Here is a 27,851-nt window from a genome sequence, read left to right as displayed (position 1 = left end):
GCATGCGCGGTGAGCAGTCGCTGCCCGGCAGCTGCGGGCGCTGTTGGTCTAGGGAGACGCCGGGACCAAGTGGCAGCGACTCGAACATTTAAGCTGCCACTGCCGGAAACGGTCCCGCAAGACAGGTGCGTGGGCAGTAGGCCACTCTCCCGCTGCCCTTTGCGCTCCGGCTGGGGCGAGGAGCCGTAGTCCTTGCTTCTTCCCCCCGGGAGGGGGTCCTGGGCCGCACCCCTTTCTTTGGCGCCCCGCCAGGCCGAACCGGTTAGGGCCGGGTGGGTGGGTGGGCGGGCACGGAGTTCGGAGATGGGGCGCCGCGAGTGAGTTCGTGGGCGGTCTCTCCCGGCCTTGGGAGGAGGAAGGCAGCCCCGGCGGCGGATGCTGATGCCACCTCGGGTCCGTTGGGTCCTCTTGAAACTGCTCTGTCCACCTGCTGCGCCGGGGCTCGAGAGGGAGCGGGCAGGCCAGGTGCCCTCCGGGCCCGGGCTGTCCCCGAAGCCTTAGGGGCCCGCGGGAGCCCAGTCCGTTATTCCAGCGGTTACCCGTTCCACGCTCGAGCCCCGGCGCGCGCTCCCGAGGGTGGGGGACGTCGCGACGCTGCTGGTCCCGCCAGCTACTTCTCACGAAAACGTGAACCAACCCAAAGAGGCTGTGCTTAGTCAATCCTCGCCTCTGTCGAGGCGACAGGACCCGACTCTCGCAGTGGCCGGTGACGCCAACCACTCCCTAGACGCGCTGCCTGGAGCCGGGCGTGCGCCGCTGGGGACGGAGCGGTGGAGCTGGGAGAAATCCAGCGAAGCCCTGACTGCTAGAGACTCGTTATCGCCTAAACGTGTTTGTGGTCAATCAGACCCCTCAGCTGATTTTATCTATCACATCTGCACGAGTAACAAGGACTAGGCATTTGCTAGAGCTTTGAAAGCAAATGGCAACTAAGCTCAAAAGGGGGTGGGGAAGGGAGGGGAGAAAAACTCGAATGGCCAAGGGGAGAAAAGACTCAAATTAGAAAAAGAGTTCATTTACAGTGAAACGTTTTGATGCATAAAAGCCATGAAAACCCTGGTCTAACCTTAACATTTTGCTTGCTTTGAAATTGTTACATCACCCCAGGTTATTTAGACATTCTAGGTAGCTCTCCTTTTGGTGATTGTAAGTTTGACCTCTTGTTTCGTTTACACGGTTTTGCCTTCCTATCTAATTGGTTTAGTCTCCCAGTCACATTTACACTGTATCCCTAAATCCTCAGAACAGGGTATTCTTAGGTATTTATCTGGTTGATAGTTTATTGTGTGTGAGAATGATGTATGTTGATGGGTCTGTAGGGGTTCAACAGTGCTGTAAATTAGCCTTATTGCTTCTTTTCAGCACCTAATGATTTTCAGTGCTCTTAAACAGAAAACTAGAGTTGCTAACGTTAATGGACTGTTAGATCATCTAGTTTAACCCTTTGATGTAACAAATGATAAAATAGGCCCAGGGCAATTTTAACTCCTTGCCTTTTAAAAAATAGCAGTAGACACTTGGTGCCCTGGTGTCAAATTCAGTGTTTTTTCTATTGTATCATTCTGTAGTTGAGTTCCTGAAGCTGGATGACAATGAAACTTGAAATAATAGTGATTTTCAAACACTGCTTTTGAGGTATACTAGTGTTGGATGGGTCCCCAGTCAGCCATTGAAACTGAATAGCAGAAAGGCATCTCAGTGGTAAGAATACCATATAGATGCCCTGGCTGGTGTGGCACAGCGGATTGAGACCCAAGGTTGCAGGTTTAATTCCCAGTCAGGCCACATGCGTGGGTTGTGGGCCAGGTCCTCAGAAGGGGACATGTGAGAGGCAACCACCCATTGATGTTTCTCCCCCTCTCTTTCTCCTTCCCTTCCCCTCTCTCCAAAAATAAATAAATAAAATCTTTTAAAAAGAGAATAGCATGTAGAAAAGCATGAATGTATTACATAGGTGAGTGTTGAAGAGAGTGAAAGAAATGAGTCTTAAAGGGACAGACTTTATACTGAGAAGTACAGAGAGCTATTGAACATTTCCATAAACAGTGAAGATAAGAGGGCTTTTGCTGTTTTCAGAAAATTCACACTAGAGAGAAGGTGGAGGGTAGATTTGAAGATTGGCAAGACTGGAATTGAGGAGGTGTAGTGGGAGTTTACCGAGCCTTTTCAGAAAGGATGGGTGCCTTTCCCTTCCTTCAGGCTGTGGCAGGGGGGCAGAGAAACATTTAAGAAATATCCAAATGTATTTAGTTACCAGGGAGACAGTGGATCAGTGGAAAAAATAGTTTTAATATAGTGGCTGACTGCAGGTGCAGTTAATGGGAGAAGGGAACTAAGAAGATAGAGAAGCAGTCTTGGGTGGAAAGATCAAGTTCAAATTGATGGAGCCTTTGGGATATTCATGAAGATGGATAATTATTGGAATCCAAACAGTATGTAACCCCGAGCTGTGAATAAAATGCGGGGCTTTTTAACTAGCTTTTATGAATAGAAGCCAAGAGCATATGTGATGTAAGAATAAACCTGGGACAGAATCCTAAAGAATAGCAGTATTTACAGAAGATCAGAGAAAGTGCCCATGAAGGAGGCAGAGAAAAGGAAGAGAATCAAGACTCAGGAATGGTGCCACAGAAGCCAAGGGAGAAAAGAAAGAGGAGTCCCAGTCAGATCAATTAGGCAAGAAAAAACAAAAAACATCCAAATTAAAAAGGAAGAAGTAAAACTACCTGTGTTCACAGATAACATGACCTTATATGTAGAAAAACCCGAAGATTCCACACACAAAAGATCTGTTGGAACTAAGGAAGTAACTGTGATTGGGAGGGATTTAGGAGAAGGCCGAGCGGGGGGGGGGGGGGGGGGGGGGGGGGATGTAGTTGTCGTTGTTTGATGGGTTTAGTTTTGGTTTTGCAAGATGAAGGTGCTGTAGATCGGTTGTATAACGGTGTGAATGCACTTAGCACTACCAAACTGAACAGTTAAAGTAGGTTTAAATGGTTACTTGTACGTATGTGTATTCTGTACCGTAATGTAAAACAGACATTTAAACTCCATAGATTAGTAAAACTTCAAATCTCCAGTGCAGGCCCGGCAGTATCTTCCTTCTTCTTTTAAGAAACAATGTGGGACAAACGTCACAGTTTTGTTTGGGGCATGATGGCTGTCGGCACCATAGTGAACAGACATTCCAGTGATGCTGTGAGTTTCGTGATACAATCCTCAGTTGTCAGCCGGTGTGCCGCTGAGTAATGATAGGACACTGAAGAATTAAACCACTAGGCCTGTATTTCTAATTTTTTAAAAGGAATAAACAGCAGCAACAACCTTGGACCGTGTCGTTCTAGTGGAGACTGTTATCCGTTCAAACTGCACTGTCTGCAGAACCATTTGTGGCCACTTGCAGTTTATTTTTAAGTATTTCACTTAAATAGTAAGGTAGAGATGACCATTTCTGGGTAAATGTTTTCGTAGCTTAATAGTACTAGTAATCCAAATTCTAGAAATTTCTAAGAGGTTTGAAAAATGCATGCTGTTAACATTTTTGTGATTTCTTCCCATTGCTTTATCAGCAAGCATGTAATAATACAGTGGGGTAAATTAAAATAAGAGGTAGCATGGTGTATTGTTGTAATGTTTCTGGATTCTAATCGTTTTATGCTTCTAATCACGTGACTTTGGCCAGTTTTTAAAGTCTGTCTGATTTCACTTGTAGTGTGGACATGACAATGCCTATCCTGCTTACTTCCTGGGCTGCAAAGATGCAGTTGATCTGGCATGGGCTTCCCATCCATTCTCCCCTGGCAGGCCAGCACACGGGAGCTCAGACAACATGCTTGGGACTTAATTTTTTTCAGCAAATTAATTACCAAGAACCTAAAGTATATGTTCATTTTGAAGGAGCAGATATAGGTCTAAAGTGATATTAATGTTCATTGTTGCTGTTGTTGTTATATGCATTTCTGTTTTACTCAAATGTTATCGATAGTGTGTCAAGCAAAATACCTTTACATTGTATAAATCATGGAAGATGATTTCTAGAACAGTGAAGCTTTCAGAGTCATTAACAATTAATAAGCAACTTGCAAATACACTCATTTCTGTGCCAATAGGTGAAAATTTTTACAAAATAAACCTACCTCTTGTTATCATGTCAAATTGCTCTCCTTCATTTAGTTCTATTCCAGTTACACCTCTTTCTTACGATTCGGAGAGCTCAAGCTCTTCTGACAAATAACAACATGCATCGTTTTATTGTTATCTTTGTCCGTAAGGGGGGTGGTATTCACGTGTCTTTTAATGTACTTAGAATGTCCATTTTGTAGTAGATTGATGTTGATTTTTAAAAACATGCATTTTCATGATTTTCAACTTTAGAGCAATAGCCAATGACCTTCAGTAAAACCCAAGACAACCTAAGCAAACATTTAGGAACCGTCCCTTTTCCTTTCCTTTAACGGGGTCCACTTATTATCTGATGTTTGTGATCACTGACCTGTAACTTTAGGTTTGTGCCATTGGCTCTTTGTTTTCAGAGGCAGGCCTGTAGCTCTGACTCTGTGTCGTGAGGTGGGAGTTCGTATTTTCACTTGTTCAAAGCATAATGTAAGTAGTTTTCTTAATAATTTGTTTTAAAAACCATCCTGGAATAAAGGAGGTATTAAGGAGAAATTATTTCTTTGTAATATACTTACACATATTTTCCATAACTTTGTTTTATTTCCCTGACAGCTTTTAATCTCACAGATAATCAATATGCGTTTCCAAGGCTTTTGGCTGTGTTTGGGTCTTCTAAGCATCTCAGTTCATGCAGAATTGATGGGCGATGATGTTGAGAGGACAGACTTTGATGAGAATTCAGGAGAGATTGATGTTAATGAAGATGAACTCTCCTCAGAGGTAAGGCTACAGAGAAATCAGTTGTGAATTATCCCTTTAATACATGATACATAGGAGTGACTGATCTCTTAGCATCTACTTCAGTCGTAATAGTCTTCATTTGCTAAATAAACAGAAAAACACTGCTTTCCCCCAGCTCTTTGTTGCTTTGTGCTTTAGCGTGCTCGTGTGCTGCAGAAGTGTGTGCGTGGCACTGAGCCTGGCTCCCTCACCACATAAACATGGGGGAGGTCTTCACTGCCGAAACAGGAGGAGCTCGTCCCTGGCGAAAGCGGGCTAAGTCCTTCCCGATCAGGGGGAGGTTTGCAGTCTTACTTTGGAAATGGCCTGCTGGCCTTAGGAAAAACAAAAGGCAGTACTATTTGCAGTCGTCCTTGAAGTAAGCAGCTTTCATTTATTTGAGGAAACAAATACTAAGGAGGAGGATGAATGAGACGGGGCAGCGATGAGGAGGCAGGCAGTCACTGGTGAACGTTCAGCATTGTTGGCCTGTGCCGCCATGGTGCCTCACGGGGGCCTGAGGTCTTGGCAGAGGCTTTTGTATACTTGGCAGTCCATAGGTGCTTTCACATCGAGGAACATGCATGTAGCATGTTAGGACAGTCCAAATCCTTTTCAGAACTATGTTTGATGGTGAGAGAGCATCAGTTGTACTGTGCCAGCTACTGCTAAAGGGCCCACAAGAGTAGAACATCGTCGTTACAGGCTTCTGGAGAGTTTTTTATTTGCAAACACAAGTGTTGTTCAGCCCTTGACGGTGGACCATCCTTCTCCTGTTAAATGTTAAGCTCCACAAGCACACTCTTAAAGCCGAGTCCTGTGAGCCCCAGAAAGGAAGTCATCAGAGGGCTGCATTAGGCACAGCCACTGCATGGTCTTTGGAGGCAAACACTCAGACGAAGTGGCAGACACCTACCCCTCTTAACGCTGTCTGGGGGTAGTTTGAAAAGATAAGAAGTGGGGAAGAAGATTTTCGAGCCTTCTCACAGTGCAGCATGAATCATCCAGGATGGTAAAGTGTAACCAAAGGGCAGCAGAAACTGCCAGGGGCGCACAGGGCCCTGGGGCACCCTGCCCGGTTCCCCCTGTGCCCCTGTGCCTGCCGATTCCTGGGAACCAACTGAGAGCACATGGAGCCGCGCTCAGCGAGCTTCCTGTAGGCTGACGTTTCCATAGCAGAATCTTGACCCTGTCAAGAGTTATGTGGAACTTTATTTTTTTACTGCCTTTCCTCCCTTTAACAGACGGGACATGTTACACTCTCAGGCCAGGGTAGGGACAGTGCAAATAGAAGAGATACTTCGGCATCCTTTTCTCTGCAGACTAAGAGAAGAAATCCCATAATTAATCACACAAATAAAATCACAAAGGCTGATTCAGAAAGAACCCAGATTCATTATTTTTGGCAAAATTTAATCATTCATCATCAATTCAAATTATCTATTGGTAATTTGTCAATAAATTATTTTTAGTCTTTCAAGTTCTTTTGTCGATAGGTTCTGTATAGCGTAGTGGTTAAGGGTACAAGCTTTAGAAGCAGGCGGCCTGACCATTACCTGTACGTTCTATAGTAGTCTAACTGTGAGACAGCGGGCAGTTGCTTTGCCTCTCTCTACAGTGTCATCATGCGGGTGAAACGGGTGCAGCAGCACTCTCCTCACAGAAGTGTGGTGAGGATGAAAAGAGCCATCGTATCTGTCCCGTCACCACCACCCCCACCTCATCCATCACTAGTTCCGTCGTCATAGCAGCTGTGCGGATCCTTTGCTCTGCGGTGCTTTCTCTCCTGAATACTGTTCTTCTCTGGGCTCCTAACTTCTCAACATAGTATCATCATCCAGTCACGTACCAGTGAAAATGAAGAGTTCATTTTAACTAGGCTACATGCTTACTAAGTTCACCCTACACGTTTTTGATCATGCTATTTCTTTTGCTTCTAATGATTTATGTCCCCAAATGTTGCCACCTGTTAGAATTCTTTTACAGCCACATCAGCAGTGTCGCGAGGCCTTCTCCTTCTTCCCTCTCCTTCTGCGTTAGAAGGAGTCGGTGTGTTCTGTTCTCACATAAGTATTTATGTTTCCATCGTTGTCTCTCTTACATTCTCTTGTATCTTACCACCACTAGCACACAGAGTTTTGAGGTCAGAGACCATGATATCTTATATCTGTATTACCTATTTTTCTACTACAAAATAGGTTCTTAACTAGTGAGATTGTTTATTAAAATATGTGTGAAGATGAATAACTTTAGATTTTTTAAAATTATTTTCTAGGTTAAATATAAGACACCTCACCCTATAGGAGAAGTATATTTTACAGAAACTTTTGATAGCGGAAGGCTGGCTGGGTGAGTATTCAAGGGAATGTTTCCCTGACTTGATTAGCTTTTTTGAAATTATTGGTTATCAGCTCATGAAAATTGCTCCTACTATGTAACTATTTAAAAAATGTTAAAGTACTTTATTTGACAGTGTAAACCAGTACCTTAACATATTTTTGCTATTGATAGAAATGTTTAATTTGAATAGTTATTCATTTATATAAAGAAAATCAATGAATTATGAATATAAAGTAAAAATTTATAATATTTATTCATCCCTTAGGACAGATAGTAATAACCTAATTTCACATGACAAATTCCATTTACTCTTCCATTCTAAATAATGGTAAAACAGTAAGTTATTACTTATTACTATATGCCAGGCACTGTGCTAAGTAGGTAAGTACTGTCTTTATCTCATTTTATAGGTGAGGAAACTGAGGCTTAGTGTCTCTTATCCATGATCATACAGCTAGTAAATTGCAAATGTGATTTAACTCTAGCCTTGCAGGATGAGGCATAGGCATCCTTATTTATTCCCTCAGTACTTATTTTTGAATGAGAAGTAACTGTTGGGCATTCTTTTTGTGTGCTTCTAATTTGTATTGTACCTATAAATTTCTGTTTTATTTTTAATGATACACATTTGCTTTTACCTGTATTTATAGGTGGGTCCTATCAAAAGCAAAGAAAGATGATACAGACACAGAGACTTCTATATATAGTGGTAAGATATTTATTTCCATATTGAATATAACTAGTATGACCCAAAGTTCACTAGCTTTTGAGATTATATTTCTATTAAGTATGTATATGGGGCCTCAGTCTTCACAACAGAACATTCAGTGTTTTCTCCTCTCTAGTATTTCTGGAAGTCCCCCAGCTGTCCGTATGTAAGCCACCAATGTTAGTTCCCCCTCCATCACTGTTTAGTAGTCGCAGTAGCTAAGGATCGCCCTTGCCAAGTGCCACGTGAGTGAGGCCGTTTCCGTGCTTTCAGGAGTAAGCGAATCTGCATAAAACGTGTGCAGGGACACAGAGTTGCACCAGGAGTAGACACTTAAATTTTTCACATTAAGTTGTTAATAAAAGCACAATATACGTTTAATAAATATCAATTCTTTAAGTGACCAACTTTCAGGATGCCTTATAAAACCATGTAAATTTTTTAAAGATTTTATTTACATCAGAATTTATTTTATCTGTATTGTCTATATTTGGATAAGTGATTGATTAATATAAAGTTATTGTCTGTTTGAACTTGGGAAAAACTACTTGTCATTGAGGAATAATTACTTTGGGACAAGTTTTCTAAACTTAAAGTGCTAGGTGGTGCCTTTTTCATAGCTTGTAAGTGTCTGTGCATAATTACAATAAAGGCAATGTGTTTTAAAAATCCTTTATTGTAAATATCCTAAAAATTCTAAAGATAAGATTGTTAGTTCTTAACAGACCTTCTTGATTTGGTCAAACAACAGGTTAATAGTAATAATACACTTTATCATCCTGTGAGAGAAGAAACATCAAATAAATTCATCTTGTTAAGAAAACTGTAGTGTAACAAATTAGAGGGGGAAAGCAAAAGATACCCAAAACTTCGTTTTTAAAAGTCCAGTGGAGTCTGCACAATGATAGACCAAAATCCTCTCTCTGAACCATAAGACTGGTTCAGGTTCTTGCACTGTGGGTGTCTTTTTTTAAGAAAGAGAAGAAGGTAGTATAAAGAGGATTAGTATTCAAAACTGCCTGTTAATATTCCAAGTTGGCACAATACTGGAAAATAGACAATTTGTATAAAATTGAGGGTTTTTTTTGGAATAGGCAAAACTAGAACAAATTAATATAAGTTGGTGATATTTCTTTCTAAAAAGAAGAAAGGAGACAAATCCAATACACAATGTTTGGGCTACAGGTATCGTATGCAGCCCGTGATCTAATCTCAGGAGCTTCCTGACCTTGAACATGGTGGGGCATCCTGGCCCAGACACGGCCTGACTCAGCCCTGCAGTGGCACTGCTTTGTGCTCATCCAGTGCTCGCTCGCTGTGCCTGACGTTGCGAGTGCAGATTGGCTTAGCCTGGGAGGGGCAACTGCAATTTGTGTTCACTGGGCATACAACTTCCAAAATAAAGTTTAAATCCCCACGGTACCTTTTCCAAAGTAAGAAAAGCAACTATTAAATACCATGTATTTCCAAATACTTAAGACTGCAAACTGCACATTTTGTGTTAAAGATGCTGTTCACCTCATATGTACTTTTAAAATATCTCATTTTTAAAATGTTGTTGATAGACCTTATGAAACACAGCATATTTTGTAATTTCATTGATTAAAAAGTCTTTCAGAAAAATCCAAACTAAGCCAGCTTTTAAATGGCTTTAATCAGATACTGTAGTGTTTATTATGAATAGTTTCCCCTTTAGCTAGAAATTGAAACCATCTCTGTTAAGAGAAAAAGGAGTAGATATTATTTCCTGATTTAAATTTAAAATTTTTTTCCCAAATCAGCCTGTATAGCAAAATCTTATTGATCACTACAGCTGATAAATCATTTTTAAGTCAGTGTTTTGGTTGTAGTTTAATTTGCTCTGCTTTATATTTTAGGAAGATGGGAAATAGAAGAACTGAAAGAAAACCAAGTACCCGGTGACCGAGGGCTGGTGTTGAAATCCCGGGCGAAGCACCACGCGATATCTGCTACGTTAGCAAAGCCCTTCGTCTTTGCCGATAAACCTTTGATAGTTCAGTAAGTCTTGTTCTTGAGTATTTTCTCAAGTTTGTATTAGTTGATGTAATTTGACTTCTGAATATAGCTAGTTATAAAATGGGCATAAAAATTCAGATTTTCCTTTTTGCTTCATTAAACACACAGTGTATGTGTACGCAAACACCCTGAGGTTTTGAGTGAGAAGCAGATTGATTTAAAATAATAGACAGTGATTGAGTCTAGACATAATAGGATAACTAACCTGTGTTTACAATTATAGATCCAATTTACAAATTGTTCTTTCTCATTCTTAGCTTTTCATAGAACTCTTTTTCCATAAATCACCTATATCGCTCTTAATTTTATTTTACTTAAAATAGTGAGTGTGTACATTTAACTCACACATGCACCATTTATAGTCTTCAAAGACATGGATTTCTTTATCAGCTACTGCTTAACATAAAAATATTGATAAGGCTTTGAGGAAAACAAACTGTCCTTTATTTAAAAGATTAAAAAGAACAAAACCTGTCTTCTGATCACAAGAGAAGCTAACATTTTGAGTATTTACCTTCCCACTGCTATGCATGGGTGACAGCCCTCTGAGGTGAAGGTGTGGGCGGTGCGCCCATCTGGGAGATGAGCAAATAGAGACTTCACGCCCAAATAACTTGCCTTTGTCCTCTGTGTCTCTGAAGTAAGTGGCAGAATCACGGGTCTTTTTGACTCCAAAGTTCATGCTTGTGACCATATTGTAAAGATCTTGAGAAATACAGCAGAGGGCTTGCCCATCATGAATTGGGCAAACGTTTTGAAAGAATCTTCAACATATTCACTGAAGCCAAACGCAGCCTCTCACAACACCACCAGCTGGTACACTGATACAGACGGGTTCCTAGAACACTCACCCAGTGGAAGAAGCCTGTACTACAAGGGGCCTGCCATCCAGAAGATAATTCTGTTTTGGGGGGGGGGGTCCCTCTATGTTTTTCCCGTATCTCCTGACTGTTAAAGTCTGAAATATTCCAGGTTATTGATTGAGATTATGAAGTCTCTTTGCTGAAGGCATTTAATTAAGTACACAATTATTTAACATGGTTAGGTGTAAATTAACTACAAGGCAAATCAGTAGTGAACCTGCATATCTAAGATCATTAGCAGTTTCTTAGAAGGCTGTTGCTGTAGCTGTGGTCCTCGTAGTCTTTGTTTTCTAGTCTATAAAGAAACACCTATAATGAATTCCTTATCTGAATTTGAAGTTTCCTATTACAGTTTTAGTCAACTTATGTTATTCTTAATTCATCAGTTTTTATGGAAAAATTATTTCAAATGTTAGTTGGCTTTTTAATAGTTGATAATCATTCTACTTTTAATATTTAAGGATGCGCATAAAAAAAACCACTTGTACTTATTTCCTACAGGTTGTGGATAAGCTTATTGTGGGCTTTCTGGCAATGTAAAACATTTATGTTTAAATGAATTGAGAGTGATATATTAGATTTTGAAGAGCCATTAGTAAATTTTATTTATCAGCAGTATGATTTTCTCCCTTTATTTAGATATGAAGTAAATTTTCAAGATGGTATTGATTGTGGAGGTGCATACATTAAACTCCTAGCAGACACTGATGATTTGAATCTGGTATGATATTTTAACATTTAAGAAAACTTTATTAAAGTTAATAAGTACTTTAAGGAGTTACTGATAAAACTGAAATTCTTGTTTTCACCTGAAATGGAAAACTCTGAAAGTCCTGACGCAGCATGAGCTAGCGTGGCTTCTGCAGTGCGCCCGGAAGTGCCTCGCCCGGAAGCGCCACTTGAGGGCGTCCGGTTTTGTGGTCTTAGCAACTAAAAACAGGTGCTGTGTCTACAAGTCAGAAATAGCGTGTTGCTTACAAATGCCACTGAGAGATCGGCTTGTAGTCAATTTTCTTTACAAAATAAGAATCATAAATTTGCCTGGAGAAATAAGGTAAGAGAGCAAAGCAGTGAAACAAAACGACCAAAGGACCAAGTTAAAAAGGTGGCCAGTCCCCACAGAAAGTAACCAACATGTTTTCACAGTGAGGTGGGTGGCGTGAGACCATTCGAGGGTAAGGACGGAGACGTTTCTTCCAGCATTCTCGTACCGGAGGCCGTGTCAGGCTTTCGCATGAACACGGGAGGTAGATGAGGACACTTGTCGGACTGCGTGGCTTGGCTGTACACAGGCCGTGAGACATGGAGGACAGGGTTCATGGACCGCTGCTGGGGCCATGTAAAGGGGGGGCTCCATGCAGTGTGTGTGGAAGGTCCTGTTTCAGGTATTGTCAGGTGATGGTCACCTGAAGGTATCACGACCATAACGAAATCTACTGCCATGTGTTTTTCTAAGCACTTTATCTGATTCACTCAGTTAATTCTCAGAGAAACCTTAAAAGGTAGGCACAACTATTATATCCATACCTCAGAGGTGATAAAACAAAACTACAGAGAGGTTAAGAAATTTGCTCAGAGGCACAGGTAGCTGATTCAAGTGCAGGGGTAGGATTTGAACCCCAGCATCTGACTCTAGATCCCGTGTTCTCCACCATAGGCCGCGTTAAGTGAAGAGAAATCCCTGGTAGTAAAACAGTAGCAGAAACAGGTTCTGTGCCCGTTTCTGTGTCTGCGTTTCACTTCCCTCTGCTAAGGAAGGTCGTTTTCCAGTGTGCTCCTGATGAGAGTAACGAATAGTCACTGTAGTCTTAAGGTCATAAGTGTGCTTGCTATTCTCTGTGCTTAATTTTCTTAATAGAATATTAGTAATACAAATTTACATAAAGTCATTCACGCTTATTATGATGTTGCCAGGGTGGTTTCAGCTTCCCTCCTACATCTTTATGAAGGAAGTAGTGTGTGCTTTAGAAACAATCTATTTTAAAATAAAATTTGTCATTTTCCCATATTTATTGTTACTTGTATCAAATAATTCTTTGGTGAATTAGCATTGAACAGTTTTATAAACTCTACCCAGTTGGATAGAAAGAGAACTTCATTCAATACTCTAATTCTGGACTAATCCCATCACTCATCTCTCTTTGAAGGAAAACTTTTATGATAAAACATCTTATACCATTATGTTTGGACCAGATAAATGTGGAGAAGATTATAAACTTCATTTTATCTTCAGACATAAACATCCAAAAACTGGAGTTTTTGAAGAGAAGCATGCCAAACCTCCAGAAGTAGACCTTAAAAAGTTCTTTACAGACAGGAAGACTCATCTGTATACTCTTGGTATATCCTTTTAACTTATTCATTCATTCAAAAATATTCGCAGACCACTGATACATTCACAGCAAGGGCGTTGGGAGAAACAAACATGGGTTCTACCCTTAAGGAGCTTGTCTTTTTAGGAAACTAAGACAGACATAGTTCTAGGGTAGGTAGAAAGTAAAATTACCATTTGAGAGGTACAGGCGAGGTACAGCCAAGAGTTCGATGTCACTTCCAGTGTGGTGACCCTGAGAAACCGGGGGGAGGAGACTGCAGTTGAACTGGTTTTGCAGTGTAGGTGGGATGTGGAAGACAGGAGGTGAAAGGCCTTTTGGGCCCTGTGGCATCAGCAGGGCTGGAAGAGTAGACAGCGGGAACTAAGATGAAGGAGGAGGAAGTCTGTAAGGCCACGCTGAAAAGCTTGGACTTTGTCCCCCGGGCAGTTGTGGCGAACCTTGGGAAAGCATTGAGCTGCCACGTACTAACCGACTTAGCTTTACTCGATGTAAATAGGAGTTTGCCTAGACGTGGAGGGCAGAGCATTCTATGGGATCATTTCCCCTCTTCCCACGTGCTCGTGGCTGTAGAGCTGTGGTTTGCCCAGGATCGGTAGGGTCCCAGTATGTCAGAGCCCAGCAGGACAACCCCGCCCAAGACGAAGGTGTCTCAGCTTTCTTCCCAGGGCCGCGGGTGCAGAAATACTCATTTGGTCTGCCAAGGCAATGACCAGTTTCATTTTCAGTGTCAGCGTTGACATCAAAGACTGCATATGAAACTGGAAAATAGTACTGGACATTTTGGGGAACGTAAATTGTAGAAACTGTGCAAAAGTATAACTGAAATAGGACAAACGAATTTAATCAGACTTTACTGTACAAACCTGGTCAGAAGCAACTTGGTAGTATGTATTAAAGGCCATGAGAGGTTTATGTCCTTTGAAACCACAATTCCACTTTCAGGAATTTATCCAAATGACGTCTGTGTGAAAATATAATACTGTAAATTAGAAGCAACCCAAGTGTTCCAGTAGGAGTTTTCTATAACAATACAAAATGTTAACTGTGAAATGTTTAGCACCCGGAAAGAAATACGTAGAATATTAAAATGGGGAAAGAAAACAAGATTCAAATCGGAGGCAAATCATGAGGGCCACTGGGCAAAGTATGCAAGCACATAGAAGACTAGAGAAAAAGTAATCGTCCTCAATTATCGCCTGTCCGCTGTGCTCCGTGCTAGATGCTTTGTTGAGAACCACTGTGCGCGGTGGGCAGTTCCTGCTTTGCCTTCACTTGGCTTAAGTCACGTCTTCTAGGAAGCAGTAGGAACTGGCAGGACTGGAACTGGAATTATTTAAGTCTGACTTTTAAACATTTCCTTTTCTTACTCAACATGAAGACTTTGTTGTACGAAGAATGAGTGACTTTTTCTTAAAAAAAAAAAAACCCTCTAATACAATTATATTTTTATAGCATTTATTCTGTAATTGTTCTAAGAACCTAACAGAGTACCTTAAATGACTTTATAACCCAATGCTTTTAATAGTAGACATTGAAAATATTTAATAGAATTTTCCATGTGGAATTTTTTTGTCCAAAGATTTTGGACAAAGATTTTTTTTTTCACATATGCCTATTTGTTGTGTGCTTTTTCTCTTGTACCTGTAATTTTAAAAACTCCATTTCAGTTGCAAAATTTGTTTAGAAAACATTCTTTTCAAGATTTTGAGAAACCCCTTTTTTGAATTGGGAAGGATCTGGTTAGTCCCCTTGTGCATGTAAGGTCTCACTCTTAGCTCGACTTTTCCCTTTGGCGTAGTAACATTGTGTTTAATTTCTGCTGTTAATAGAAGAGGAAATACGGAGCAAAAAGAGGAGAAAATGTTGAGTGTTCTTTTGCGTTATTGGAGTTTGAATGTAGACTGCAGTGTTTGATTTTGGTGTGATTTGGCGCTGCCGTGGCTGAAACCTCGGAGACTGGGTTTCTTCAGGACATGGGGGCCCGTTTACCTGTTTGAGTCAGGATGGTTCTGACATTTGTCAGCAGCTCCTGCGTCCTTTGCTTATTGAAAGCCAATGTTAGGCAGCCACTTTCGTCTGTCATTCTTTTCAAAGATACAAATTTTGATGTGACCCTCTCCCGTGTTTACAGAAGGAGGGGAAAGCTTCTCTCCTGCCATTACAAAGGATAAGGGAAGTTCTTCATGAAATTTTTGGCGTGAGGACTTTCTAGAGAGCTAGAATTGACCTAAACATACTAAGTATAAGCTTGACTAATTTCCATCGTCCTTGAGATATTTTATGCAGTTTGTGAGTCATTAAATTTGAAATGCCAGTGACCTTTAAGGATTTCTAGGAAATGATAGTAATGTATTGATGTTAATTTCTGAGACTGTAGGAGAATGTCCATGTTTAATATACATTGAAACATTCAAGAATGATGTATGTGAGGTCAGTAACTTACTCTTAGGTGGTTCAGGAAGAAAGTAAACTTTTTTGTAGTATGCATGCAACTTTGAAAGTTTGAGGTGGTTTCAAAAGTTATTTTAAAATACTGAAGAAGATTGGGTTGTTTCCTGTAACTGTAGAAAGGGAAGCTGATGGGGTGTGTGAGTCCCAAACTGAGCTAGCTATTCGGTATTTTTTATTTGAGAAGTAATAGAATATTTTATTAAATTATTATTACCTAAAATTTTATTTTTGATTTTAGAAAGCACTAAATCTAGTGATTTCAGTGTATTTTGATTTAATACATTGGTACCTCCTCTGTTTCTGGTTGAGAGAAAATTTTACCCATGAAGTTTAGGGTAGTTTTATTATTTAGAAGACTACTTTTGGAATGTCTACCAATATAACTATAATATATTTAAATTGGTCTTTAGTGATGAATCCAGATGACACATTTGAAGTATTAATTGATCAAACCGTTGTAAACAAAGGAAGCCTGCTGGAGGACGTGGTTCCTCCCATCAATCCTCCCAAAGAAATCGAAGATCTGAGTGACGAAAAACCTGATGAATGGGACGAAAGAGCAAAAATCCCTGATCCTTCTGCCGTCAAACCAGACGACTGGTAAGCAAAGAATGCGGGAGTAGAGCCTGATTTGGCACAATTATGTAAGGATACAAAACATAAGTGAAGTTTACTATTAATGAAATGTAGTCTTGTAAACATCAAAACTACTTACTTTGATTATTTTGGGTGAAATAGTTTTCTAAAATGGAACTCGCACTTCCATGCTTTTTAATAATCTTACTTTTTTAATTTAATATTTTCATTTTGTTCCTTTTTTCAATGTGTTTTTATTTTTGTGCTTTCAGTGTTGCAGGGAGAAAGTACGTAACTCTGAACCACCAACACTAAACTCCTTGTTTAATCTTCAATGTGCATGCATATTTTACATAACTGTTGTCTTTTCCATTAGCCCCAAAGTAGGCATATCTCCAACGTCTTATAAAACTATATAAGACTGACTCATGCCAGCTCACTTAACCATATTTTTTTTTTTGCTAGCTGAGTATTTGTGTCATTTTTATTCTTCAGGATAGTGAATATTTTCCCTAAGAGAAATGTACTCAATCCCTGAGCTCCCACAGCTTGGTTTTTGGTGGTGAGAGATACCTGTATGTCTCTCCATTTTCAGAGGTTTTCTCTGTCCTTCAAATATGTTTTGTAATTTCTCCATGAAGATCTTACCTTTATTCCTAAGAACTTTATAGTTTTTCCTGCTGATTGGGTGACCGTTCGGACTTTGCTAAGTATATTATCTCTTTTTGTATTTGACCCAACTCATTAGTTCTCTATTGCTGTGTAACAAATTACCTAAAAATAGCAGCTGCAGACCAGAAACCTGAACTCATCTAGTTCCTAAGAGTTGGGGATCTAGAAGTGGCTCGCAGAGAGGTATGAATACTAAGTATGAGCTTATAAAATTCTGTTCTTGGTTTACTAAGAGGTTTTTTTCCCCATGATTGAGTGTTGGATTTTGTTAAATGCTTTTTGGGCATCTATTGAGATGACCATATAGATTTCTTCCTTAATTTCCTTAGTGTGGTAAATTATATTGATTAATTTTCTAATGTTGGACTGACCTTATAATCCATTTGGTCAGCAAGTATTGTCCTCCATATATTTGCTGGATTCTAATTGCATTTTCTCTGTCAGATGTATAAAGTATGATTTCATACACTTAACCCCTATATTTACATACAGTTGTCGGTTTTGACAGCATATGCGATGACGTAGCCACCGCCGCAGTCAGGGTCCAGAGTGCTGACATCATCCAATGTCATGACCCTTTGTGATCAGTCTCCATCTCCCGCTGACCCCGGGGCAGCCCCGATCTGACTTGTGTCCCTAGAACTTTGTCTCTAACCTGTCGTCAGGCCGATTCGGCTGGTTTCTGGCCCCTCTCACTTGCAGCAGTGCTTGGGGAGGTTGCCGTCATTGTTGGGGTGGCTGGGTGTGAACGCACCATGAGTCTCAGTCCTGTTCGCTCTCTGTCCCATACATTCTGTGGCCCTTTATGAAAAATTTTTCCTGACTTCCTTTGGATTGAGCTGTTTTATTTTATTTTAGTCTTCTGTTTTTTCTTTTCTGTTGACTTCTTAGCTTCCACTCTGGTTTCCTTTCAGATAGTATTACATACCTCTTCCTGTCTAGGTGAGCATTTTCCCTCCCAGCCTTTGTGCTTTTACCGTACGTTTACCTCTGTGTACACGGCGAAGGCCACACATATTTGTCCTGCACTCAGAGTCTTTTACTCAGACAGTAGGAAGGAAAAAGCCCTTTAGTTTCCCATTTATCGACCATTTCCGGTACTCTGTTCTTTAGTGTTATGTACAGGTTTCCATCTCTGACAGTTGTTCTTTTGCCCGATACACTTCTCTTAACACATTGTAGTGTGTGTCTGCTGTCACCGAATTTCCTCAGCTTTCATTCGTCTGGAAACTTTACTTTGCCTTCACTTTTGGAGGATGCTTTCCCTTTGGACGCAGGTTGATAGCTGTTGTGCACAGTGGCATCTTGTCTTGGGGCTCACGTCGCTTCTGACGAGAGGTCGGCTGTTGTCCCATCCTTGTTCTTCTCTGCTGATACGTCTTTTTTCTGTTGGGTGTTAAAATTGACTATTACTAGTTTTCAACAGTTTGATTTTGTTGGCCTTGGTATAATTGTGTGTGTGTGTGTGTGTGTGTGTGTGTTATTCTTGTTTAGGGCTCTTGGAGCTTTTTTAGAATATGGGTTTATAGTTTGAATCAAATTTGGGTAACACTTGGCCATTATTTCTTTAAATATATATATTTTTAAAGATTTTATTTACTTTTAGGGGAAGGAGAAAGAGAGGGAGGGAAACATCAATATGCAGTTGCCTCTCACGTGCCCCCTACTGGGGACCTGGCCCACAACCCAGGCATGTGCCCTGACTGGGAATCGAACCAGTGACTCTTTGGTTTGCAGGCCGGCACTCAATCTACAGAGCCACACCAGCCAGGGCTATTTCTTTAAATATTTATATTATCCTCCACATCTCTTTTTGGGGGGCACCACTTAATGTATGCTAGAATGCTTTATATTATCCCAAAGATCACTGAGGATTGGCTCATTTTTTTAAACCAATTTTTCTCTTTGTGCTTCATTTTGGAAAGTGTCTATTCCCATTTCTTCAAGTTCTTGTTTGTTCATAAACATTGAGGTTACTACCTCTTCAGAGCACAGAGTGTTGCTCCTGGAACCAGAAGTGTTATTAACTCTCTTATAGATAAAGAGATCATGAAAATAGCTTTGCTTCCAGGCAAATAGTGTAATAGTAACTTGTTCAAGGTAGGGAGAACAGTAGTTTTTTAAACAGTAAGAAAGTCACTTATTATGCATCACTTTATGAATTTATACTGTCAGAAAAGGTAGGACCCTATCCCTCTTGTGGGGCTTCCAACATTGCTCTATGTTTTCCCCATAAAGTGTGATGCTGGGAAATCAGTTCACCCTTAAGTGAGAGATACTGCATACAGAAACCCCATTCTGACTGTGATACACATTAGAAGTTGTTGTGTGTGTGTGTGTGTGTGAGTAAGTGCTAAAACGAATGGTCCCTTAAATTTTAAGCTCGGCTTACTCTGGGCCCTCAGAAACTCAAGATCACATTGGTATCAGGCAGTATAAGTGTTTACATAGAGAGAGTGGTTTCAATTTATTTGGTTAACTTAAGTTGTGTTTGGAAAATCTTAATGTAGGCTCTTGTTTAAAATTTCTACTTTTCTATAAAGATGAACATTATTAATAGTTCCATTCAGTACATAATATGATTATGTTTACATATTTTATAATTTACTAAATTATCTTTAAATGAAAATATGAAATTATTAAATTAAATATAGAGTTTAAAAATATTACAGTAGGGAAGATCATTCCAAATATGAAATAAAATCATAAAAGAAAATATTAACAAAATCTGGCTACATTAAAATAAATGATTTGTATATGGCAAAAAAGAAAAAAACCCTCCAGGGGGTAAGGGGTAATGGGGAAAATAGAGGAAGGGCCATCAAGGAACATGTATAAAGGTCACATGGACAAAGCCAAAAGGGGTAGGTTCGAGGGGGGGAGGTGGGGATGGGTGGGGTGGGGGAGCATGGCGAGGTGAAAATGGAGACAATTGTACTTGAACAACAATAAAAAGAAGAAAAAATGCTCTCCATCAACTATAATTTAAAATACATGAGAAACTGGAAAAACATTTTAAATTCATATCGCTGATAGAGGGCTAATTTCTTACTAATTTCTAATATGTTTGAGGATATTCATTAAAGCGCTACTTGTAGTAGTGACTTTGGGGAACAGCAGGTGTCCCTCAGGAGTAGGTAGGTTAAATAAGTGATGCTGTATCCACGAACCAGAAGCCTGTTGTTAGGGAACAGGAAGCGGAGACACGTGTGTCTGGCAGGGCCCCAGAGCAGCCTCCACACAGTCAGCACCCAGTGCGTATTCGCTGGTAAATGACTGCGTTTTTAAGTGACAGAAACGACACGTGATATACTTTGTTTAGAATGCTGTTTGCATTTGAAAAAAGAATATACGTGTGTGTGCACATGCATGGAGCTCAACGGGGCGGCATCCAGAGACACTGGCTGGCTAGCAGGGACGGGGTGGGGTGGGGGACGGTGAGAGACGGGGCCGGGGCGTGGGAAACACCTTTGGTGCCTTCTGAAGTTTGTGTAAAATGCTGTGTTTACAGGGATGAAAATGAACCTGCTCAAATAGAAGATTTAAGTGTTGTTAAACCTGATGGCTGGCTTGATGATGAACCCAAGTTTATTCCTGATCCTAGTGCTGAAAAACCTGAGGACTGGTAAGCATTCTTCATCTCCAAAGGTCAATGTCTTGTTTCTTACTTGCTCTTTGTTGCTAGTGTGTCTGGCTGAGAGGAGAGTGTTGAGGTTATTACATTTGCTTCGCTCTGATGCCCTCAGGAATGAAGACATGGATGGGGAGTGGGAGGCACCGCGTATTCCTAATCCAGCCTGTGAGGTCGGGTGTGGTGAGTGGAATCCTCCCCTGGTAGATAACCCGAAGTACAAGGGAGTGTGGAGACCTCCGATGATAGATAACCCTAACTACCAGGTAATGAGCACTCCTTCCAGGCCCACTGAGGAGTCAAAAGCGTTACGCTATTCTGTTACGTATATAGTTACCGATAATGTTAACGTCACAAAATTGATTTGTAGTAAGTAGTGTGCCTGGGCTCTCTTGAAAAGTCAAAGAGGAGAGACTTCACCTAATTTATATTTGTAGAGTAAAGCATTCTTTAATTTTTCTGGAGAAATAAATGTAAGAACTGGAGATGAGTCGCTCCATACTGTACTTTTCCCTAATAATTGATGATCATGGTGGAATAAAGTTCTATTTTAGAATTAAATATAAGAAACAAATTCTGATCAAGAGGACTGACTGCCTGTTTTGCTTACTTTCTAGTGTTATGAAAATTCGGATTTTTTCTAACATGACTCATATCTTTCGAGTGTACCTGGATTTTTGTAGAACTCCCTACATGATCCATTTAACCCCATGTTTTTACCGAATTGCTCAGGGACACTTGCTAACACGCATTACACATACTCAGTTCCATATTCTGATTGCTCGCTTTAGTTTTGCTTCATAGCATTTGTCACAAAATGTTTGCTTTGGAACTCTCTTCTTTAATGTCTGTCTCCTTCATTAGACTTTAAACTGTGACCCAAGAGCCATGTCCTCACCATGGCCCTGGCTCTGGTGTAGCGCCCGGCACAGAGTAGGTATAGATGATGGCAGAGTGAGTCAGTGAGTGACCAGGCTGTGGAATTCACTTGATTTGGTTGCATTTAATCATTTCCGGGCTAATGGAACTTCTGTGTTGGATACTTGTTCTGAGGTTCAACCATGATTGCTCAAAGATGCCTGTCATGGGCCTATGTTAAAAGGAGTGGCTCCATTTGGTCAATTTTAATAATATCTTACCTTAAATAACTTTACTAATATAAAAGACTTGTCTAAAATAGCATCACTTGTGAAATTTAATTACTCAAGTTTTTGTGTGTGTTGGATTTTCACTGCCTTTTTTTTTTTACAGAGTTCGAAGTATTATAAAAACATCATGTATTGTACAGAATAAGAAAAATATTTTATTTCCAGTGATTTACTAATGAACTAATGTCAAAGCTTTTTTTTTCTCCAGTTACTACAGTTGATTTCATTCAACAACTATTGTACTTCTTAAGTAACATTTATAATGAAATTATTTTATTTGAAAATGTTTTCAAATTATGTGTCTTCCAGGGTGTCTGGAGTCCTCGAAAAATTCCTAATCCAGATTATTTTGAAGATGATCATCCATTTCTTCTGACTTCTTTCTCTGCTCTTGGTTTAGAGCTTTGGTCTATGACTTCTGATATCTACTTTGATAATTTTATTATCTGTTCAGAAAAGGAAGTAGCAGATCGTTGGGCTGCAGATGGCTGGGGCATGAAAAGAATGGTAGCAATTGCTAACGAGGTACGGTACTCACCATGTGGTAATAATGGGACTTGGTCCTGGTTAGTTATGCAAATTACCCTTTAAAGGGTAAAGAAATGTGTAATAATTACTAAGTGTCAAAGGAATGTCCTTAAATTTATATAAACATAATGTTTAGTTTTACTGTATTATAATACAGCTTCATTATAAACTATATAATGGACTATGTATGTATATGTAAGTTCATTTCATTCTTTAAATTATGATAGCTATGATGGAATTATTTGCTGTTTATAGAAATGAGACTACGTAATATTTGTATCTGTGGTCTTTGTCAACAAGTCTTTGTCACCTTGTCAATTCCAGGCTGAAGTGGTAGCAATAATTCTCAAGTTGATTTTACTAGTAAGTCCTTTAAAAGTGCAGAATAAGTAATCAGAGAGTTGTGTACTTCTAAACGAACCAGATAATGCAGGGTGGGGTGAAGTAGGTTCACAGTTGTCGTATGGAAAGTAATACAATAACTAATAAGTAATGATACGAGAATAAACTCTCTGTCTCGTATACTCACAATGGTAAACCCGCTTTTGTGCCACTTTGCGTATACCCATAAGGACTAATTGTGTCCTGGCAGGGTAGCTCAGTTGGTTAGAGCTTCCCAACATGCCAGGGTTGTGGGCTTGTCCCCTAGTCAGGGCAGATACAAGAATCAATCAATAAATACATAAATAAGAGGAACAACAAAGTAATGCTTCTCTCTCTTTCTTATTCCTCTCTCTCTCTCAAATCAATAAATAAAAATTTTAAAAAAATTAAGACTAATCATATCCTGAAATTTACCAACAAAGATTGTCATTATTCTTGCTAGTAGGTTAGTGGTCTCCACCTACAAAGTCTCCCAACAGCAATGCATGCTAATAATTAAAAAGTTTAACTTTACAAAGTATAAGATAGGAAAATGAAGTATTTTTTAGCTTAACAAGTTCACACTCCTTAATATAAAACGCCGAGATAAGTAAGTTTTTTGGGTAGGGCTGTATTTCCTAATGAAGGTCGGTGAAATCCGAGCTGCATTTTGATGCGTGTTTTGTCTACAGCCCGGCATATTTGCACAGCTGATGGCCGCTGCCGAGGAGCATCCGTGGCTGTGGCTCCTTTATCTTGTGACAGTGGGGCTCCCGGTAGCATTGGTTGCTTCGTTTTGTTGGCCAAGGAAAGTAAAGGTAAATAAAATGAATTTCCTTCAACTTAAAAAAACCAACTTTTAGTGTTTAAGAGTTGTCTGAATTGAGCAAGTGGTTCTTAAAAGTAATAAACTAAATTTTGCATATTTTTTATTGTGTATAATGTCAGTTATTGAAAAAAAACTTCTTAAAAAATAGTGCTTTGCTTTTAGTAAAGATAGCTTATGTTAAACTACCACAGAAAAAATATGAAGATGCAGCGTATAAAAAAACTGACATATGTAAACCACAAACAAAGGGAGCACTAGAGCAAGATGTGACTGGAGAGAAAGCAGCCCTGGAGAAACCACTCGAATTGGGGGAGGAAAAGAAGCAAAGTGATGGTGAAATTGTTGAAAAAGGTAAGACAGTAATAGTGATTTGTGATGGAGACCCTGGGCAAAGCTCATAAAAACAGTAGATCACCTGGTAAACACTAGCCCTTGCACTTGCTGTCAAAGGCATACCATGTGACTCCCCGCGGATGCTGACTATCGCGAAGAGGAGTAATCGACCCTGCCTGGGTGTTGTATCCTGAGCCGCCGTCGCCCTATTCATAGTTTCTGTCTTCCAGGAAGAAAGATGCTTATATACTGTTCCGTTGCTTACGAGCCTAGCAGCTGTGATCCCACATGCTGTAGGTTTTTGCAAGGACTTTTCTTGCCTCTGAGACTGCAGATGGGATGAGCAGTACAGGCCATGGCCCCTGCACATGGGAAATAGGCATAAGGCAGGTGACTGCAGCGATACCAAGCCTTCCGATGGCTGCCGTTCACCAGACAGCGTGTCCTATCAAATAAGTGACTGGGTCTCCTGAAAGGATTGCGGGATCATTGTCCCCTTCCCTCCTGTACTAAACTCCTAAGGACGTTAGAAACGAAGAACGGAGGCCTTGGGTGGCTCTCCACTGAGACCTCCTCGCACACATCTGGGACGATGCGAAACTGCCAGGTGTCCCACGCCACGATCCAGGATCCAGACTGCGCTCTTTACAACTCAGATTGAGCAGTTTTTAAATTGAGTTGATGAAATAGTTGATTTAAAAACCAAAATATAAAAAAACCCCACTCATACATATGTATTTGTACATATGTATTTGTACATACATGCAAGGTCTGTCTGGAAAAAGTCCAGCCATTGTTAATATAATGAGAACAGTTTGCACAACATCAATGGAACCTGGCAGCCAAGGAGAGTGGACTAGAATACACAGGTGTGAACAATGATGACTTCACTGTACTAGTCAGTGGGGGCGGTAGATGCTGTTGAGTGAGCATATGTACTGTGTGGCTGTCACATTCAAAATGACTGAGCAAGTAGAGCAACAAATCTGCATCCAGTTTTGTATTAAGCTTGAACATTCCTGTGTGGAAACTATTCGGATGATTCAGAAGGCTGTAGCTATGGGCAACTGGTGATGGGCAGCTTCATCACAACAATGCACCTGCTCATTCATCAGGTCTCCTGCAGAGTTTTTTGGCAAAACACCAAATCACCCAGGTGACTCAGCCCCCCTCCAGCCCAGATGTGGTGCCCGGTGACTTCTGGCTTTTCCCGAAACTAAAATCACCTTTGAAAGGGAAGAGATTTCAGACCATCAATGAGATTCAGGAAAATACAACAGGGCAGCTGATGGTGGTTGGGAGAACTGTGTAAGGTCCTAAGGTGCCTACTTTGAAGGGGACCGAGGTGTCATTGTCCTATGTACCGTGTTTGTATCTTGTGTCTTCAACAAATGTCTGTTTTTCATAGTACATGGCCGGGTACTTTCTGAACAGAATCTGTAAACACAGATTCTTTGGTTTTCATGTTACATGCAGACTGAATGCTTAAGAATTCTCTAAACCTGTCCCTTTCCTCGAGTATGACTTATTTATAAAATGTAGTAAAATAATGAGTATTCATAATTAAGTTTTTAAAAAATTTCTAATGGAAGAGATTGCTTTTAAACATTGGAATTTATAAATCCCCCTTATTGTATTTAATACTTACCAGTAGCAGAATTCTAATTCATCAAGTCTTTGCCTTTAATGAAATCTGTGTTCCAGAGGAAGAAGGCGACCCTGAGGAAAGGAGTGAAGAAGAAATCGAAATCATAGAAGGACAAGAAGAAGGCAATAAATCAAATAAGTCTGGATCAGAGGATGAGGTAAGAAATTCTTAACAGAAAATAAACCACTTTCTGTGTCTGATCATTGGCCAAAAAATTATTTCAATAAAAGCAGCAATCTGGTTTGTGAAGGATTTTTTTTTGCCATCTCTCTCAGCTTCCATAAGAGCCTCCATACTTAATAAACAGTATAAAGTAATGAAACAGTACAAAGAGAGAGCTGCATCTATAAAAAATTATGACTTTGTCATTAAAGTATTCTGTTGAAAGGTGTAATAAACACCAGTTGAATATTTATAAGGTAATTGTATTTATTACAATTTTTTTAACAGCCACTGTGAAAACATTCTCATTGACTCAGTCATTTCCATTTCACATTCTGAAATATTTCACGTATTGGGTGGTCGAGTACTGTGTGCCTGATACGGTGTTTTCTCTCAAACCTTTAGTGAACTCGTTTTCCCATTAACTTGATAGGTCCACCCCTTTGTATGTCCTGGAATGTAGTAGAACTTCCCACAGTGCCTTGGTTGAGTCAGTGATGGTGGGATCAGAAACTTCCAGGGTATCGAGAACCAGAGCCTCGTTGTTTCATCCAGCTTCTACCAAAAGCCTGTTCTCCCACCTCCCCCGCCGGGGAAGAGCTGCGGGACCTGCCCCACTCCTGGCCAGGGTCTGGGCTCTCATGACTGAGGCTTAGCGAGGGTCACAGTGCAGTTTGCCTGGCCTGTCGCACAGGGTGAAATACACTTTCTGTTTTGTCTGTGTGAAGAAATCTCCCAAATAAAGCGGGGGGGTGGGGGTTGTTATTGTTTGTTTTCTAAGCTCGTTCAGAACATATACCTGCTTAGTGGTCTTAACTGCCTTGTGAGGTGTGAAGGGGCCTGGGGAGCATTATCTAGTGTGAATGTCCATGTTTAGAGGGAGCTGAGTGAAGATATCTTCTTCCAGAGCAGAGTTTTAAACAGTCGTCGTTTCAGCTGTCATTCTCTACAAAATAATACCTGGAGTTACACACTTGAATACGTATTCTAGTCACATTTTGCCTCGTGAAACACTTTGTGTACCTTTAAAAATATCTCAATTCCATCTTGCAGGCTTTTACTTTCCTTGTCTACATTTGTTAGTGAGCTAAAACAAGCCAATTTTATATACTGTAACCTTGAGAAATAATTACAACTCTTTTGTATAATAATATATACAAAAACTTCATTATTATGAAGTTTTAATGAAGAATTAATGAAATTATATAAATAACTTCATTATTTTATATTGTTACACACATTTAATTGATGTGTAAGTGCTTATTCTAGACAAATATGAATTAAAAGAAGGGAAAACCCAAACCATAAATGGGATGTTTCCCTCTCCTCTCCCCTAAGTTTTCTCAAAGCAGTGTGTGCCAGAAACTGAAACGGCCTCTGCGAAACCGCTTCAGCAACTCATTGCTTAAAGAGATAATGTGATGAACAGTTAGTGCTTAATATCCCACCATGAAAATACCACGAACTTTAATTATGACATTGAGATTAAGTTCTAAATCATAAAATCATGAATTATTAGCAGTATTCTTTGTCAGATACATATCTGATAAGCAGAGTTCTTCTAAAAAAGTAGTCATGCCAGAAGATCAGTAAATGAAAGCATCCATGTATGTACACATGAAGTCAGTGCATGAGAGGAACATGCATAGCATTTGACTGTCAGAACATGTATTTTAAAGCACAAGAAATACATTTGTTACTACTGTCTCTTTACACCGTGTGAAAGTAAATGTTTTCATAATTCTTGTTTTCCAGATGAAGGAAGCAGACGAGGGCACAGGATCTGGAGACGGGCCAGTGAAGTCAGTGCGCAGAAGAAGGGCGCGGAAGGAGTAACTGTTTAAGTGTTTCTAACCCTTGAGAGAAACTTGGCACTCTAATTTAAGATCAGTGTGCCCAAGCTGAACTTGAATCCACCTACACATCCTGTTTCTACATCTAGTATGTTACTCTTCAGACATCCATTCAGTCTTTCCAGCAGAAAAAAATCTTTGAAGTTACCTGGTCTTTGAATTTAGAATAAAAAAAAACTGGCACGTTACATATGAGATTTATGAGATTAATATCATTAGAATTTACACAGTTTTAATAGTTTGGAGAAAGTTTCAGTTTGTACAGAGCAAAATAATATGCAGCAGCTTCCCTGCTTTTGGAAAAATCCGTTATTGGGATTCCCTCTTAAACGGCTACACTACAATATAACTGGTGGTTCTACAATAAAAATGAGTGTGTTCTGTTGTACAGAGCTAAGTGCAATAAAGTTTCTGTATGATTTTATCAACAAAGTGTTGTATTGACCCACATTTACCTAGCTGGTGTCAAAGTAACT

The 27,851-nt window shown here is 40.0% G+C and overlaps 1 protein-coding gene across 1 annotated transcript; it reads left to right on the top strand.

The window, feature by feature from the left end:
- The first annotated feature begins 25 nt into the window (after nt 1-25).
- CLGN (calmegin) lies at nt 26-27,768 on the top strand. Its single transcript, XM_024568918.4, has 15 exons — nt 26-125; nt 4,729-4,896; nt 7,172-7,245; nt 7,887-7,945; nt 9,823-9,964; nt 11,485-11,566; nt 12,993-13,185; nt 16,043-16,232; nt 20,392-20,505; nt 20,627-20,777; nt 21,969-22,184; nt 23,243-23,368; nt 23,571-23,730; nt 25,417-25,517; nt 27,278-27,768. Exons 2-15 carry the CDS (start codon nt 4,753-4,755, stop codon nt 27,356-27,358), a joined length of 1,833 nt encoding a protein of 610 aa, XP_024424686.2. The 5' UTR covers nt 26-125; nt 4,729-4,752; the 3' UTR covers nt 27,359-27,768.
- Nucleotides 27,769-27,851: the final 83 nt, after the last annotated feature.

The sequence above is a fragment of the Desmodus rotundus genome, chromosome 9 (genome assembly GCF_022682495.2).
Source record: "Desmodus rotundus isolate HL8 chromosome 9, HLdesRot8A.1, whole genome shotgun sequence".
NCBI classification, from domain to species: Eukaryota; Metazoa; Chordata; class Mammalia; order Chiroptera; family Phyllostomidae; genus Desmodus; species Desmodus rotundus.
The sequence above is the reverse complement of the archived record's forward strand: the minus strand, read 5'-3'. Positions and strand labels throughout refer to the sequence as shown.

Excerpts from the sequence above, each read along its gene's own strand:
- CLGN (XM_024568918.4), top strand. The coding sequence starts at position 4,753 with ATGCGTTTCCAAGGCTTTTGGCTGTGTTTGGGTCTTCTAAGCATCTCA. Across the intron at positions 7,946-9,822 it reads AGAGACTTCTATATATAGTG|GAAGATGGGAAATAGAAGAA; the intron begins GTAAGATATTTA and ends TTTATATTTTAG. Across the intron at positions 23,369-23,570 it reads GTTGGCCAAGGAAAGTAAAG|AAAAAATATGAAGATGCAGC; the intron begins GTAAATAAAATG and ends AAACTACCACAG.